Here is a 16,975-nt window from a genome sequence, read left to right as displayed (position 1 = left end):
AATGTTAAGCTGCAAGCAATGCAGAGTGAAGGCCCTCACCAACCTCATAACCCGTTGTGATTTGGATGAAAGGAAATTAATATGAACAACAGCCATGTTATCACACCAAAAATGTATGGTGTGATCGACCATATCCTCCCCCCACAACCAAAATGCAACCAAAATGGGAAAAAATTCTTAAAAAGTGAGATCCTGGCTCAAACCAGCCTGCACCCATAAATCTGGCCACACTTCCATGCACCAGTGTCCACGAAAGTAGACCCCAAAACCTAAAGACCCAGCAGCGTCGGACATGACCTGAAGCTCCACCTCAAGTCTCATGTACTCTCTCCAGAAGGAAATCCCATTAAGGGATCCCAAAAACTCCTGCCACACCTGCAGATCCTCCCTCAAGCTTCTGGTAACCCTAGTCCTGTGCTGGAGCAAATGAAGGCCTGCCATAGCGTCACAGAACCTGCAGAGAAAGGCCCTTCCAGGAGCAACCACTTTGCAAGCAAAGTTAAGGTGCCCTACTAACTGCTGAAGCTCAAGAAGTGCAACCTTCTTCTTGAGGAGGAAAGTACTAATCCTACCCCTTAAATCCTTCAGCTTCTGACAAGGAATCCTGGACGATTGCGCTAGGGTGTCCAATTCAATTCCCAAAAACACCAGGCATTGGGCTGGGCCCTCAGTTTTTTCCTCGGCCAATGGCACACCCAGCTCAGCAGCCAGCTCAATGAAGCTGGACAATAACTGAGCGCAACGTCCAGTACCCGCTGGACCCACAAACAGTCATCCAAACCCACTTTCTCACGCACAGCCCATTCAAGGAATGTGCTGAAACATTTGAAAGCAGCACATGATACAGAGCAGCCCGTAGGCAAAGCCCTGTCCATGTAAAATTGCCCTGCAAAAGAGAAACCCAAAAGCTCAAAATCATCCGGATGGACAGGGAGAGGGCGAAATGCAGATTTGATATCGCATTTAGCCAACTCAGCCCCCTGCCCACAGCGTCAAACGATGCCCACGGCCTGATCAAAGGTAGTATACCTAACTGAGCAAAGTTCCTCGGGAATCCCATCATTAACAGAAGAACCCTTGGGGTAAGAAAGGTGGTGAATCAAACAAAATTCACCAGGCGCCTTCTTTGGTACCACCCCCAAAGGGGAAACCCTAAGGTTAACCACTGGAGGACTAGAAAATGGGCCCAAAATCCTGCCCTCAGCCAACTCCTTGGCTATCTTAGCCTCCACTACATGTTCTAAACCTTTAACTGAACTAAGGTTCCGAGACCAAGTTGGCACCCGAGAATCCTGAAAAGGAATTCTAAAACCCAACGTAAAACCTTTCAACAAATATAAACTATCAGCCCTGTGTGGGTACCTATGAAACCACCGCTCAAGAGGTCCCACCTTTATCGGGCTGGGGCCCTTTTCCAGCTAGGGAGGAACCTCCACTCCCACCCTGTCTCTTTTGACCCTTACGTGGCCGAACTCTTGGACAGTTGCTAAAGGAGTGTGGGCCGGTACACATGGGGCATTCATGCTTGAAATTGCAACCTTTGCGATTGCACACCCCCTGTGACCCAAACTCCCAGCAAAGCAAGCAGGGTAGAACCACCTGCCCCGCTGAACCGTGGGAAGATGATGAAGAAGTAGCCTGAGAAGAGGAAGCCTTAGCATCTAAATGACAGAGTGGTCACCCAAATTGGGCCGAGCTGGTGACATAACTTGCAGCCACAGTTGCTGGTGGATGCGATCCCAGGGTAGAGAAGGGTACAAAGCGGCCCTCATCCTGAATTCCTCGTCATACTGAATCTAGGCCGGGCCGCTAAACATCGTGTACCCTTTATATATAATGTCCATGTATTGGATCAGCGCTGCTGCCCGTCAGGGCTGAGCACGGGCTATCACACCAGCATATACAAAAAACCTGGGCAGCCAATTAGCCCAGGTCCGGTCCACCTTCCTCTTTTTCAACTTCTCCTCATCGAGATCCTCCTTGTCCTTTTTCTCTAGCTCCCTAAACAAAAGGGAGAAAATGTCCACATATTCTCCCTTGAGGATCTTTCCCCTTGTGGCTGGCAACAGGTGGTCTCCTAAAGGCAAGGCGACCTCCCCAAAAGGCATGGCTCCAAACGGGACCGCCCCATAAGGAGAGGGGAAACCCCACCCCCCAGATAGAGAAGGAGCCACACCCTACTGCCCAGCTCCTAACCAACTCCCATAAGGGCCAAACTGGCCATGCAGCCACGCCAAGCTAGCCTGAGATCCTGCACCCAAAGTGGAAGAGGTGCTTGAACCCCCGGCAATGGTACCTGCCCCAATTGGTGTAGCAGGTCCATCACCAGACTTACTTGACAATCCAGCAGGTACCAAAGCAGTACCTGATCCACCAGCAGTAGAAGAAGGACCCACTCCAGCATCCAGGAAACCCACACCCACACCCACGGCTCCACCAGCGCCAGCAGCCGACCTGGTCTCTAGGATAGATAATCTTATTAAAATGCTAGCTTGAAAAGCCCTTTTTGAAACTTGCCCCTTCTGAGGAACTAACGAAGGTGGCAACCCTGACGCCTGCTCAAGAGCCTGCAGCCTCAAAACAATGGTTGCATTTACCTCATCCTCCCCCTCCTCATCTGATGATGAAGGCAGAGGAGTCCGCTTCTGTACGGGCTTGGGCGCCTTATGCACCGGCTGTTTGCCCTTAGACTTCCCTGTTCCCTTTTTTCCAGACATTTCCGATGCGCCAAAACACTGCAGAAATTATCCTCCTTAAAAAGCCAAGGAACTAAGAAGCACAAATCCCACCTAAAATGGCTGCCCCAACCCTCACTCAAAATGGCCACCAGAGATCAGCCTCAGGGCTGCTGTATCCAGGCAGAAATGACACTCAAAATGGCCCCTGAAGAGCTGTCAGACAAGATGGCTGACCTACCACGAGGCAAAGGAAGGGGTGAGGGGGGAAGGAGTGGGGAGAAAGCCATGTATGGCCTAGTAACCAGGGCACCCCAAATTCAAACCCCACCGGGCTGGGCACCCCACCACGCTACCCCGAAACAACCCCCTGTTGATCCCTTTATATCATTCAAAATAGCTCAGCAAAACCACAGCCTAAACTCCAGCGCCACAATCTCCTCAACCCGATGCCACTCAGAACCAACCGCAGCCAGCCCACAACCCAGACCACCTGAAATGCAGCCGAAACCGTGCAAAAACAGCCCAACTAGGCCCCAATCCCCCAGGCTGGCCAAGAGCTCGCACACGCTGCTCTTGCACCGAAGCTCACGGAGGGACTGAGAATGAGGGGGCGGAGGCTTCAATAAGCACATTCAAGCCCCACCCCCGAAAAGACATGCCTAACGCGCGCACCGAAGTCCGCTCTCCCCTCCAGGGAGGCAAACGATCCCCGACAGCCAAGCCGCGAGGCGGCAGGCTGCTGGAGATTCAATTGCTTTTCCTCTTGCAGCTGGAGCCAACTCAACCATAGATTTGCTTGCATGAGATTCAATCATCATTTGTTCTCAATTAGAATGCCTTGGGGAATTTTGGAACTGATCTGCAAAAAAAGGCTGATCATGGAGATGGGGGGGGGGGACATTCCAATTTAAAGCTTCAGATCTTTAACGCGTTGTTAAGGACATGCAGCTTTGGTGCAGATGAGTGTGTTTGTGGAATGCAAATTACCAGGGTTAATTTTACAAGAGGTTCTACTGGAACTTGCCTGGAAGGGAAGAGAAACAATGGTCCATATGACAAAATCTTTGGGGCTTGTTAAACAGTGTTGTGACGACAATGCATTGAAGTGCCACATGAGCTGTACTGAGCTAGCCTGCAGGTGATGGCTCACATAAAGGAATGCACCTCCCCCAAATGGTTTTCTTACAGGAACAAGCATTCAGATATTTGATTCCCACTTGAAATACAAAGTAGTACAATAGGGCACATGAGCTAAGATCCTCTCTCCAAGCCCTGCTGGTGGGAATCCAGAGACAGGGCTTTTTTAAAGTGGTGGCTCTGTGCCTTTGGAATGTCCTCCTTCATTAGGCTTGTCTGATGACTTTCAGAAGGGTCTAATGAGTTCAAACCAGTAAAATGCTAAACATGGCCTAGAGAGAAATAGTTTTGTTTGTTCTTCAATCATCCATCTGAACAAAACTGAGTAAAACTGCTTACTAAAACCTCAAATGGATTCCTTATGCTTGGGACATCTACTTTGCTTTTACGTTCAAGTGAATCCTTTTGGAGTAAATATATTGAGGCACACTCCATTTATTAATTATATTCAGGGCTTTTTTGGAAGAAAAAGCCCAGTAGGAGTTCATTTGCATATTAGGCCACACCCTGACACAAAGCTTGTTGCAACTAATTCAGCAGAGTTTTACTTGTTGCGGTGTCCTTCTTCCTGGCACTGGCATCAAAGAGTGTCCAATACTGTAATCACAGAACAATGCAGTTTTATTTCATATTTTACCCTTGTTAGAGAAAACCAAGTTATTTACTAAAAACAACCAAATGAATTTCAGAGCATGCTGTGGGAGATCTACTCATGTTTTCTGAAGGTTATTTTCATATCAGGGAATGGATATAGTGTCAGGGTGCGTTCTTCCTTTTGTGATGTTTTTCTGGCTGCTTAATGGAGTTTTGCTTAGTCTGAAAACACATTTGCAAAAATTACAGCCAAATTGCACTTAAAATATTCCTATTATAATCAAATGTATAATGCATGAGTGCAGTTAACCAAAATTGCCCTGTCAGTCTGATTTGCAGCACAATTGAATGTCTCTTTTCTTTCTTTCTTTTTTGCCACCATACCATTTGTTAGTCCTCTTGAATTTTCATTGATGGAAAATTGTAACAAAAAATTCACATACAAAAATCATTTGGCATTATCATTGTTAGATAAACATTTATTTATTTATTTATTGAATTTCCTCAGGCAGGCTCAGGGTAGATCACAACAACTAATGTGCCATTTGGCAACACAATAAATACAATAATAAACAGTTTAAACAATTTAAAACATAATTAAAACAACTGCACCAATGTAGAGCTTGTGGCATTGAAACTTTAAAATTTGTTCAGTCTGGGTGTACTGGTAATGATTACAAATGGTGGAGTCATTATAATTAATATAATTAATATTTTACAGTTGATGATAGACTATCAAAGGGGACCAAACATGTGTGTGTGTGTGTGTTTAAATTAAACAAGGTTGTTCGGTTTGGCAGCTGCCACCACTTGGTGTGCAAATTTGGGGGGGGGGGGGCAGGGTAGCAAAGGTAATCTCCTGCAACCAAAATAACAGCAAAGTCTTACAAATTTGTTTTTTTGTGAGACAGTATCTACTTTGTCAGTTTCATGAAGATGTTTATATGGAGTTGCCCATCACTGGATATATCGAAGTGATCATCTCATCATAGCAAAGATTTTTTCAAAAAAGGAAAGTGTGCTGAAAAAGCCCTTCCAACCCCCAATGTCTGAGCTGATTTATGTGTTAAAGATGCCTTGTGATGTCCATTATGCAGACCAGACAAGTTTTTGCTGTTACTGGAAATTTTTGCTTCTGCAAGTAAATGTCGCCATATGGAGAAAATTGTTCATTCTGTGCAGCGTGATTGCCACTTACACATGAACAAGTCATCATATGGTGATACTAACCAATAGAGCACCACCTTACAAATCATCACAAAAAGCCCATATTCAAAAGCAGTGTATTTCTGACACCTGTTGCTTGGTGTCAATGGAAGAAGGCTTTTTCCTTTTAGGCCTCATGAGAGCAACTGGTTTCAGTTAGAGAACAAAACAGTAGACAAGTGGCACCTTTAAGACCAACTAAGTTTTATTCAGAATGTAAGCTTTCGTATGCTCTAAGCAGACTTCATCAGACAAAATTGGAATGGCACTGCTTTGTTCTATCGCTTCAGACCAACACGGCTGCCTACTTAGATCTATCTACATGTTTTCAGTTATGTTCTTAGTGTCTAGAAGAAGATGTGCTAATGAGTTGCAACCAACTCATGGTGACCCAATGCGTTGGCCAAGAGATGAGTAGAAGTGGTTAGCCATGGCCTTTCTTTCCATAACTACCTTTGGTGGTCTTTCATCCAAGTACTGACAGTGGCCAACCCTGCGTGGCTCCGAGACTTTGCTGAGCTCAGGCTAAGCTGGACTATTCAGGCTGTTCTAGTATCTAGAAACTGACTTTTACTGCTGGCTTTTATTTGAATGCTGGGGGGGACTACAAAAATTATGTATGAATTGGGATGTGGAATAGTAGTAGAGTATCGCCCAATCTTGACCGATCTCAGAAACTAAGCAGGGTTGTTGCTTGGACAGGAGACCACCAAGAAAGGCTTTGCAGAGGAAGGCAGTGGCAAACCTCCTCTGCTTCTCACTTGCCTTGAAAAGTTGGCTATATGTTGATGGCACTTTACACATACATAAGAGCCCCATGGCACAGACTGGTAAAGCTGCCATACTGCAGTCTGAGCTCTCTGCTCATGACCTGAGTTCGATTCTTGGAGAAGTTGGGTTCAGGTAGCCAGCTTAAAGTTGACTCAGCCTTCCATCCTTCCGAGGTCGGAAAACGAGTACCCAGCTTGCTGGGGGGGAAGTATAGATGATTGGGGAAGGCAATGGCAAACCACCCTGTAAAAAGTCTGCCGTGAAAATGTCATGGTGCAATGTCACCCCAGAGTTGGAAATGACTGGAGCTTGCACAGGGGACTATCTTTACCTTTTTACACATACATGTATGGACTAGCTCTGGTCTGTTAATCATGTTCATTAATAGGCTATCTTTGTTCTAGCACTGAAAATCTTATGAACAAGTCTGTTTCCATGAGAAATGGTATATGGATCTTACAAGAGGTGCAATATACAGCAATGGCAGTATTCTAACTACCAGCATGCAGTACCCAGTTAACATTTCTTAAAATGGAAGAGAGAGAGAGAGAGAAAAAAAGGGCAACTGTTTCCAAGTTGCAAATGTTGTCAATACAGTAGATCTCTATCTGCTCTTTCCCCCCAATCCTGACGATTCTGAATTTTTTAAAATGATAGATGTTTGTAGTTATTGCAATGGATGGCAAACATTCAGAAAATAACTAGTTGAGTGTAGTTTGCTGGTTTAAACTGCTGATTTTCTAAAATGCAAAATAGGATCAAATAGCAAATGTTTTTGGTCATGTTATATTGAATCATTCAGAAGGTAACAGTATTTCACTCCTGATCAGTTGCTTTCTCTTTATAGCAGCAGCAGAAAAAAATTATATAAACTAATACTTCCTTTTCTCTTTGCTTACAGAATGTAGACAAGTGGTCTTTTGATGTATTTGCACTGAATGATGCTAGTGGGGATCATGCACTGAAATTCATTTTCTATGAATTGCTCACACGCTATGATTTGATCAGCCGCTTCAAGGTTAGTAATCTCGCTGGTTCCCTCCTTCTCTCCTGCCTTGTTGTTTACCAAAAGGAGAAAAGTCATTAAACGTGTGTTTCAGTTATGTTTGCCTTATTAACCCTTTGTCCCCAGATTTCATTAGAATGTTCTAGTTGTTGAGCTAAGCAAGAGTAAGACTTAGGTAGAATGGGTTGCCCTGACCTGGATAGCTCAGACTAGTGTGATCTTGCTGGATCTCAGAAGCCTACCCAGTATTGTCCATAGCTTGTATTTGGATGGGAGACCACCAAGGAATACCAGGGTCATGACATGGAGGCAACCAATGGCAAACCACCTCTGAATGTCTCTTGCCTTGAAAACCCCAAGGAGTCACCAGAAGTCAGCTGCGACTTTGTGGAAAAATGACAACAACAAAAATGTTACCTAAAGAACCTTCAGCCTACCAAGAAGCCACTGTTTTCTCTGAAACAAAATGGGCATCATTTTCTTTTTGCCTTTTTTCTATTTATAATGTTTTAATATATTTGTGCTGGAAGCGACAACTAGCCACTACTTGAGAGTAGGAAAGGCAGGGTATAATAAATCTTGTTATTTTATACTTGTATATGTTAGATATAACACGGAGAGAGAGACAGAGAGAAAGAGACAAAGAGAGACAGAGATTTGAGTTCAGTAGTACCTAAGAGACCAGCAAGAAGAAGAAGATGAAGATATTGGATTCATATCCTGCCATCCACTCCGAATTTCAGAGTTTCAGAGCGGTTTTTGAGTTATAAGCTTCCAAGAGTCAAAGCTTCCCTTCATCAGAGCTTTGGTCTCTAAGGTGCAAGTAGACTTGAATATAAGTGCAGAACAACACTATCTATCTATCTATCTATCTATCTATCTATCTATCTATCTATCTATCTATCTATCTATCTATCTATCTATCTATCTATCTATCTATCTATCTATCATCTATCTATCTATCCATCATCTATCTATCTATCTATCTATCTATCTATCTATCTATCTATCTATCTATCTATCTATCTATCTATCTATCATCTATCTATCCATCCATCATCCCTCTCTCTCTCTCTGTCTCATCTATCTACCCATCCACCTATCGATCCACCTATCAGTCTATCTGGCTTTAATTCCTGTATTAAGAAATATGTGAGCAAACTGTCAGTATATGTGGAGGCTACAAATGTGATTATTTTAAATGTGCCTCTTTTACACGGAGAGGAACCCAAATTTGGACTCACTTCTGTTGTTTCTTTTATCTCAGAAAGATTAAGAATTGCATATTCGTTGCTTGGCCACATTTACTTCCTCTCCTCGGTTTATGTTTAGATTCCAATTTCTGCTCTGGTCTCATTTGTGGAAGCTCTGGAAGTTGGCTACAGTAAACATAAAAATCCGTATCACAACCTAATGCATGCAGCAGATGTCACACAGACTGTTCATTACCTCCTTTTTAAGACGGGTGTAGCGGTAAGTAGATAAATCACTTTTTCAGAAGCCGAAAGAACATGGGCCGTTGTTGACAGAGTTGACTGGAAGGGTTATGCTGAGCTCTGTCTGTCCAGTGTAATGAGAAAGCAGGCAGCTTTTCAAGGCAGCTGTGAAATCATGCAAGAACCACTCAGAAAGAGAGGGAAAGAGCCCCAGAGCAGTGGTAGCTCTCTAGTAGGCTTACCATGCCCTTGTTGAGGGTAGGGAATAGGGTTGCCAATCCCCAGTTAGGAGCTGGGGATCCCACTGGCTTGGAGGTCCTCCCCCCCACTTCAGGGTTATCAGAAAGTGGGGGCGGATGGGAAATTTCTGCTGGGCACTCCATTATACTCTATGGAGATTGATTCTGATAAGGTATAATGGAGACTTGATCTGTGGTTATCTGGGGTTCTATGATGGGCTCTTTTCAGCATAGCATCTATTGCTTCCCCTCAAAAGAATCCACAAGTTTTGAAAAGATTGGACTGAGGGTCCAATTCTATGAGCCCCCAAAGAAGGTGCCCCTATCCTTCATCATTTCCCAGTGGATGGAAGGCATTTAAAAGGTGTGTGGTCACTTTAAAAGTGATTGCCGAGCTCCCTTTGGAGTTCAGTCATGCTTGTCGCATCCTTGCTTTTGGCTCCACCCCCAAAGTCCCCAGATATTTGTAGAGTCAGACCTGGCAACCCTAGTGGAGAATCCCCAGGTGCCACTGCATGCTTTTCTACCACCACTCAACTGAATGGTGAGGGGAAATGGTGGGAAACTGGGGGGAGAAGAATGCTGGCAGCACTTGACATGCTGATGTCAGTCCCAATGCACCCAAGAAGTGGCACAACACGTCGCTAGGGGGTGCTGGGGAGGCTCTGTCATTTGAGCAAAACTGTATGATTAGACTGCAGAGTTTTGCCCAAATGCCAGAGCCTCCCCAGCATGTCTGGTGACATGCTGACCTTACTTCAAGTGCATGGGAAGTGACATTGGCATGTCCCCAACAGGGCTGCCAAGTCCCTCTACCGCTCCGTTGGGGGAATCTTTTCTCGCATGTGTGTAGTGTGCAGAAAGTAACCTGGAAGTGATGTCATTGCACCAGGCACATTGCACCATGGATGCTCTAGAATTCACAGTAAAACTCTATGATGCCAAAGAGTTTAACTGTGAACCCTAGAGCATTCCTGGAGTGACAGTCTATGATTTGCAATAAAAACTCTATGGTACCATAGAGTTTTACCATGAATCCTAGAGCATCTTTGGCACAACATGCCTGGTGCTATGGTTTCACTTCTGGGTCATATCAGCACGTGGGGCATGTCTCATGGTGACTGGGCTGTTTGGGGGCAGTGATCCCCCCTGAGGTCTGCTCTGTGCTGGCAGGTTGGGCCCTCCAATCCGGGAGATCCCCCACCCCCATTAGGAGCTTGGCAGCCCTAATCCCCAGTGATGTCATTATATTGCCAGTGAGGACCCCTGCTTCTAAGTCCTTTTGCCAGTTGCCAGTTGTCTTACCTGGCAACTCCATACAAATGGCCCAGGAACCTCCCAATTTGTAATTCTGTACACAGTTACACACACTAATGCAAAACCCACATGATCTTGGGGAAACATTTTATTGGTCTGGGCCTTTTGAAAAGAACGTGTACATTATCCCCCCCACTTTTTTATTTGCAAAAAGGGAACGCCCTCCTAAAGACTTAAAGGGTTGTAGAGAAGTGCATATTCCAGAGTGTCATTTTAGCTGTGTGAAATATAGTTTGCTGTTAGTTAATAGAACAGCCAGATTTGAGTCATGCTCAAAAATACCTTAGGACATGAAGTCAATTAGTCTTTTTTTTCCAATTTGGCAGAAATGAGGCCCTTTGTTAATGTAATAACTCAGAAGCTGTAGGCCACCCTCAGGGCACTGCTGCCCATATAAGGCCCAATTACAGGCCTCAGCTTCAGAAAATGTAATGAAAGCTGGGCAATTTCCTGAGAGCACTCCTCAGAAGATATTGGCAACATCGAGTTGAATTTTCTGCAAAATGTAATATAGCGAAGCGGCAAAACTCTAGCAGGGATTTTCAGAGAAGAATTCTGCTACGATTCCATTTAACACACACGATATTTTTTGTTCCATTTTAATGTTCAGGTCAGACTGAGGTGTTGGTGCTGGGTGTGAATGGGAGTTCCACAGCAGAAGGTCATTAACTAAAAAGGCTGCAAACTTCCACAGAAATAACTTCTCTGTCTGGGCCCTATTAAAAGACATGAAATGTAAAGGGAGGTTCAGCTTTTCTGCTTGAATGTAGAAATACAACAGTTATTACCATGGTCTATGTCTTGGATCCAAAAGCCAGTTTTTCAGTCTAACTGGATTATGTGCCATGCTGGCAGAAGGCCCCTGGGGTTCTCAAGGTTTAAAGCAACAACAGTGTTTCTTCAGTGGAGCTGTGCAACTTGTCTTTGGTTTAAACTTGGCAGCAGTGGGGGGAACATGCCTAGTTTTATGCTTAATAAGCAAAGTACCTTCATTATACACCATTCAAAATCAATAACAATCATAGGGAAAAATGGGACATGGAATTGTAATTGCTTCGTTGTTGTTTTTTCTTTGCTGCATTTCTCTCTGTTGTCTTGAGATACATTAACTTCATTTGCAATGTGGAAATGCATCTTAGCAGTTCCCTTTCATTTCCTATAGAGCCCCGTGGCATAGAGTGATAAAGCTGCAGTACTGCAGCCCTAAGCTCTGCTCGTGACATGAGTTCGATCCCAGCGGAAGCTGGGTTCAAGTAGTTGGCTCGAGGTTCACTCAGCCTTCCATCCTTCCGAGGTTGGTAAAATGAGTACCCAGCTTGCTGGGGGGGTGGGGGTGGGAAGTGTAGATGACTAGGGAAGGCAATGGCAAACCAACCTGTAAAAAGTCTGCCATGAAACGAAAGCAACGTCACCCCAGATTTGGAAATGACTGGTGCTTGCACAGGGGGCTAACTTTACCTTTTTTCATCTCCATATAAACAGTGACTCCTTTACTTCAATTCAAATGGCTTGGGTGGATAATTAAATCTTCCTGTCCATGAAATCCTTGCAAAAAATACTAATTCATGGTTGGCTTCTCTCCCTCTGTCTCCCTCTCTCTCTCGTTCCCTTATTTTTGTATGATAATTTATTTGCTATTGTTGCTGCCCTTCAACATTCATTATCTTTCGTACATGTTTATTTTTTCACCTGTTATCCTGTTCTAAACCAGGTTGCCTTCCAGAAAAGGAATATTTCAACTCTGTCTTTGACTATGGGAGCTGTGGCTCCAGAGACAGAATATGATTTGAATGCTGAAAATCTGAAATTCATTCTCCAGCACCTCTAGTTAAAAGGATCTCTGGTGGCGAGGTTGGCAGACGCTTCTACCCGAGACCTTGGAGGGCAGCTGCCAGAACAGATCATAATGAGCTCGCTGGACCAGTGACTTGATGCTCTAAGGCAGCTTCTTATGTTCCACATATCTTTTCTTGAATCAAAATAGAAGGTGTCTAGAGAGTGAAAATGCAGTGCTGTGTGATGTATTTTTGCTTAAGCTAAGTGCTTTCCATGCAAAGCAAAACTCCTGCTAATGTTTGTGAAAATGATGTGTTCTCTGACTGCTCTTTGTTTCAGCACTGGTTGACCGAGCTGGAAATCTTTGCGATGATCTTTGCTGCTGCCATCCATGACTACGAGCACACTGGAACCACCAACAACTTTCATATTCAGACTCGGTGAGATCATCCAGAATGATCAATAATGGAACAAAAAGGGGTGGAGAAGGGAACCTGTGTGCTTGAAAATGAAGTGCTAAATACATGGCCTCCTTCCTAACAGGCCTGGGATCTTGCTTCTGACAGTTCTAATATGGCCTCCCAATTTCATACTTAATCAATTATCAGTATTTATTGTGGATTACAAATTCGACTTTGGCAGTTTCAGATATGTGAATTTCTTTGAATTTAGCAAACTTTGGTTTCTAGTAACCAAATATTGAATTCATCTATTTACTGACCACATGTGCTATCCTGAGAAAAAGTGAGGGTGGTCTTAAATTCTTGTACAACTGAGTTATATACAGTAATCAAAACCCGTTTGTGTACATTTTTACCAGTGTCATCTTCCTTTCTGGTAAATATGGTATTTAAAGGGAAATAGTGTTACCAGTTCAGAGGTTTTTCATGGTAACTATTGCATCTCAATAAGTCCTTAAAAACATAAAAATAAAACCCCACCTCAGATACTTAGAGCAGAACTTGACATTACAGTATATATGCTCCTTACTGTTATATGATTGTAAACTTTATTTGTTAAAATATAGTTTATTAATTTTTTAAAAAATACTTGCAGTGTCACCAGCTTACTCCTGTCTAGGCTTTTTTTGTAGCAGGAACTCCTTTGCATATTAGGCCCTGTAAGCTCTTGGGGGATTGGCTGCATCAGGGGTGTGTAGCCTAATATACCTGGTACAAAAAAAAGCCCTGCTCCTGTCCTTTCACTAATGTTCAACCTATCCCCAAACATTGCCATTGCCAGAAGGTGATAGAGAAACCCAGAACATTAAGATATCATGGCATGCATAACTTATCAGTTGTTACAGAGCAGAACTAATTTATAGCTGTTGTTTCTGGTAGAAGCTGTGTGTATCTCATTCTGGCCTTATCTTGGACACTAATCCATTTTTAGGAAAAATTTCCCATAGGAAGGGAATCCTGGACTGTGCCCAGATCACAAGTTTGGGAAAGTTGATTCTTTCAGATCTCTTTTGTTATGGATAGGATGTTGTGAACCAAAGCTCATGGTTCCCTCCAAGCATGAAAAAAATAATTGTGTGTGTCCAATCCTAAGCGTGTCTTCTCAAACCTAGGTCCCTTTTTATTCAGTGAAGGGAGCAGGAGTATGTGTGAGAGAGTGAGGAAGAATCAGTATTTGTGCAGGGGCAGTTGAAACATTGCCTGGTCCAAATGAAAGCCCCCCAAAACTGTGGACAATTGGAATGATGGCTAAGATGAGCACTTGACAAAGTTATTCCCTGCTGTTTTTTCCACACGGACAGACTAAAATTTGATCTGGCCCATGGAGCATCTGACTGGCTAATAGTAAAAAAGGGAAGAACAAACTCCGCCCCCCCCCCATACACCCACATGCAGGGCCAGCCCTGGACTGTGTGGCAACCTTGGCAAGGCTAACTTCTAGCACCCTCCCCACTGATAATGCCACTGAGTCACATGGGGGCTCCCAATATGGTGCCCCTAGAGGACCAGCACCCAAGACAGTTGCCTAGTTTGCCTAGTGGCAGGGCCAGCCCTGCACACATGAATAAGAACATGGTGGTGGCAAAAAGTGCCATCAGTTCACTTACAGTGCCTCCATAGGGTTTTCAAGGCATGAGGTGTTCAGAGGTTGGTTGCGTTTGCCTGCCTTTCTGTCACAACCCTGGTAGTTCTTGGAGGTCCCCCATTCAAATATTAACCAGGGCTGACCCTGCTTGGCTTCCAAGATCAGATGAGACTGAACTAACCTGAACTATCCAGGTCAGGCTGAATAACAACATAAGGAGTAGAAATAGACACTTGAGGAGAATGTTTTATAATATTAGTAATGCCAAGCAGATTCTTGATGCATTTTTAATGGGAAAGTTCTTTCTGGAGTTGGGGATGGGAGGGGACATCAGCATTCATGTATATTGATAAGGAGTCTTTCACTGTATATATAGGTCAGATACAGCCATTCTTTATAATGACCGGTCTGTGCTGGAAAATCATCACCTGAGTGCAGCTTTTCGCCTTTTGCAAGATGATGAAGAGATGAACATTCTGTCTAACCTCTCCAAGGATGATTGGAGGTAAGAGTCCTTGCTGGTGTCAAGCAGCATGATTGCTGCACGTGTACTCCCCAATCGACTGATCAGTGAGAGGGTCTTTGGTGTCGAGAGGATCAGAATGCTGGAGTGGCAGATTGCTCCCCCCCAGTCAGAATAAAGAGGCACACACAAGAGTTGGGTATAAATCCAACTTTTAATGGCGTGGGGCAGCCAACGACAGGACCAGCCCAGGGTATTGCCCTACCCTGCCTAGTCCTGTAGAGGGCGAGCCACCCTGCCCCTTACATGAGTCGTTCCCACGGCTACTGCCAGGCAGCCGAGTCAGGATCACCCTCCCTTGCCTGGCCTCCTTACCAAAGGAGCCCTGCAAGGCGGGGGCACCCAAGGGCCAGCTCTCACGACAGAGAGCCGTACAGTCCAGCTACCAATCAGGCTTCCTTATGCCCCAAATGGGGGAGGACCCCGGGGTGCTCACCAATATGTGAAATGCCCCACCTAACTTCTGCTAGTGACCAAATAACAAACTCAACTACTATAACTCAATCGTGACAAACAGTGCAAAGTAGGCAAAAAACAACCTAAAACCAGGTCAATTTTGGGGGGGTGAAAAAATTCCTACCTGGCCCTGAAAAAAACGGCATCTGGCAAAGCCTGCACTATTAGATGGTGGGAGGGAGGGCCGAGAACTAAAAGAGCACTGAGTGCTCTTGGGCGGGGCTAGGGCTATATAAGCCCCCAGCGCCCCTCCCTCTGCCGATCCCCGAATGGGCGGGAAGGTTGCATTAGCTTCCCATCCTTCTGGGGAGACAATAATGGCCCCCGGCCTTAGCCGCTGGTGAGGCCAGCCGGGAGGGGGCCGGATAACCAAAGGCACACATGGTATTCAACAGGTGATGAAGGCTACCAGTGGTGCTACCAATCATGTTAAGAATATGCCATTGTAATTTTCTATAACAGTGCAAGTGCTGCAGTTGGATCAACAAAGTGCTACTGAATGGTGTCTGGGAGACCCAGACTAGGATCTGGGGGATCTGGAGGCCTAAAGCCCTGTTCTGTCAAAGAAGCTTGCTCTCAGTTTAACCTACCTCAGAGGAGTGTTATAAAATGGAGACGTAGGGTTTTCCAACTCTGGGGTGGGAAATTCCTGGAGATTTAGGGGTGTTGCATGGGGAGGGTAAATCTATAGGGCTGCCAAGCCCCCATTCTGGGCAGGGGTTCCCCTGCCCGGGAGGTTTTTAACCTGCCGGCTCACATTGGGCTGGCAGGGGGAACCTTCTCCAACGTCGTTGACACGGTGATGTCACCCGGTAGTGACATCATCGCGCTGGTGCCGGCGCACAACACCTGCTCTAGGCATTTCTGGGAAAACTCTATGGAGAGAGACTGGAGGGGACTTGGCAACCCTATAAATCTGGGAAGGGGAAACTGCTCAGCAGGGGTGTGATATCACTCTAGGACTCTGGTTTCTCTTAGACTATGGTATACTATACCCTCCAAAGCTGCCATTTCCTGCAGGGGGATTGATAATCTTGGTCTGCAGATCGGCTGTAATTCCATATTTCCAGGCCCCACCTGGAGGTTGGCAACCCTAGGATGTCAGCTGTTTGGAGTTCCTATTGGGGAGGAAGGCAGAGTACAAATGAAATAAATAAATGGATATGCATACTACAGATTAGTGCAATTTGCATTGTACAACTAAGCAAAACTTTCCACATGGAAGGTCCGTAACTTGTGCTAGAGAATGATAAATATTATGAATTGCTAGATGCGAATAACAATTTTTGGAAGGCTTTGGGGCAACTGAATCCCCAGAATGTTTCCATGTACTATCTGCCTAGCCTACCTCAGATGGCTGTTGTGAGGATAAAAATGGAGAAGCAGTAAACAATGTAATCCTCTTTGAGTCCTCTTTGGTGGGCTATAAATGAAAGTAAATACATAAAAGAACCAATGAATGGCACAGATGAGAAAGCAGAATCTGAGATCCAAGCAAACAGGATTGCTATGCCTGAAAAAGATGGATCTGCATAGACAGTTGAACTAATGGGTTATTCACAAAAAACGATTCCATTCAACTAATCCTATTGAAACATTAGTGCTCCTAATTTTGTTCGGTAATATTTCAAACATGTACATTCATGAATGAGACCGTCAAATGTGTTGCAACTGCTAACTTATTCAGCAGCTGTAGGTAGTTACTCTTATAATCCCCATCTGAAAATTAACCTGGCTCAGCAATCTGTTATATAACCCTGTAAAACTCCTTCATATATGCTGGAATAAAA

At 44.6% G+C, this 16,975-nt stretch overlaps 1 protein-coding gene across 3 annotated transcripts in view; it reads left to right on the top strand.

Moving 5' to 3' along the window:
• PDE1C (phosphodiesterase 1C) overlaps window positions 1-16,975 on the top strand; it is a 355,641-nt gene that overhangs the window by 279,121 nt on the left and 59,545 nt on the right. For all 3 annotated transcript variants that reach the window (XM_060247618.1, XM_060247620.1, XM_060247621.1), the window contains 4 exons: window positions 7,288-7,404; window positions 8,725-8,865; window positions 12,500-12,600; window positions 14,583-14,711. In XM_060247618.1, the coding sequence (XP_060103601.1) occupies window positions 7,288-7,404; window positions 8,725-8,865; window positions 12,500-12,600; window positions 14,583-14,711 (488 nt within the window). The remainder of the gene's footprint in view (window positions 1-7,287; window positions 7,405-8,724; window positions 8,866-12,499; window positions 12,601-14,582; window positions 14,712-16,975) is intronic.

This window comes from Heteronotia binoei, chromosome 10, assembly GCF_032191835.1.
Source record: "Heteronotia binoei isolate CCM8104 ecotype False Entrance Well chromosome 10, APGP_CSIRO_Hbin_v1, whole genome shotgun sequence".
In the NCBI taxonomy this organism is placed as follows: domain Eukaryota; kingdom Metazoa; phylum Chordata; class Lepidosauria; order Squamata; family Gekkonidae; genus Heteronotia; species Heteronotia binoei.
This window is presented reverse-complemented; position numbering and strand designations above follow the sequence as displayed.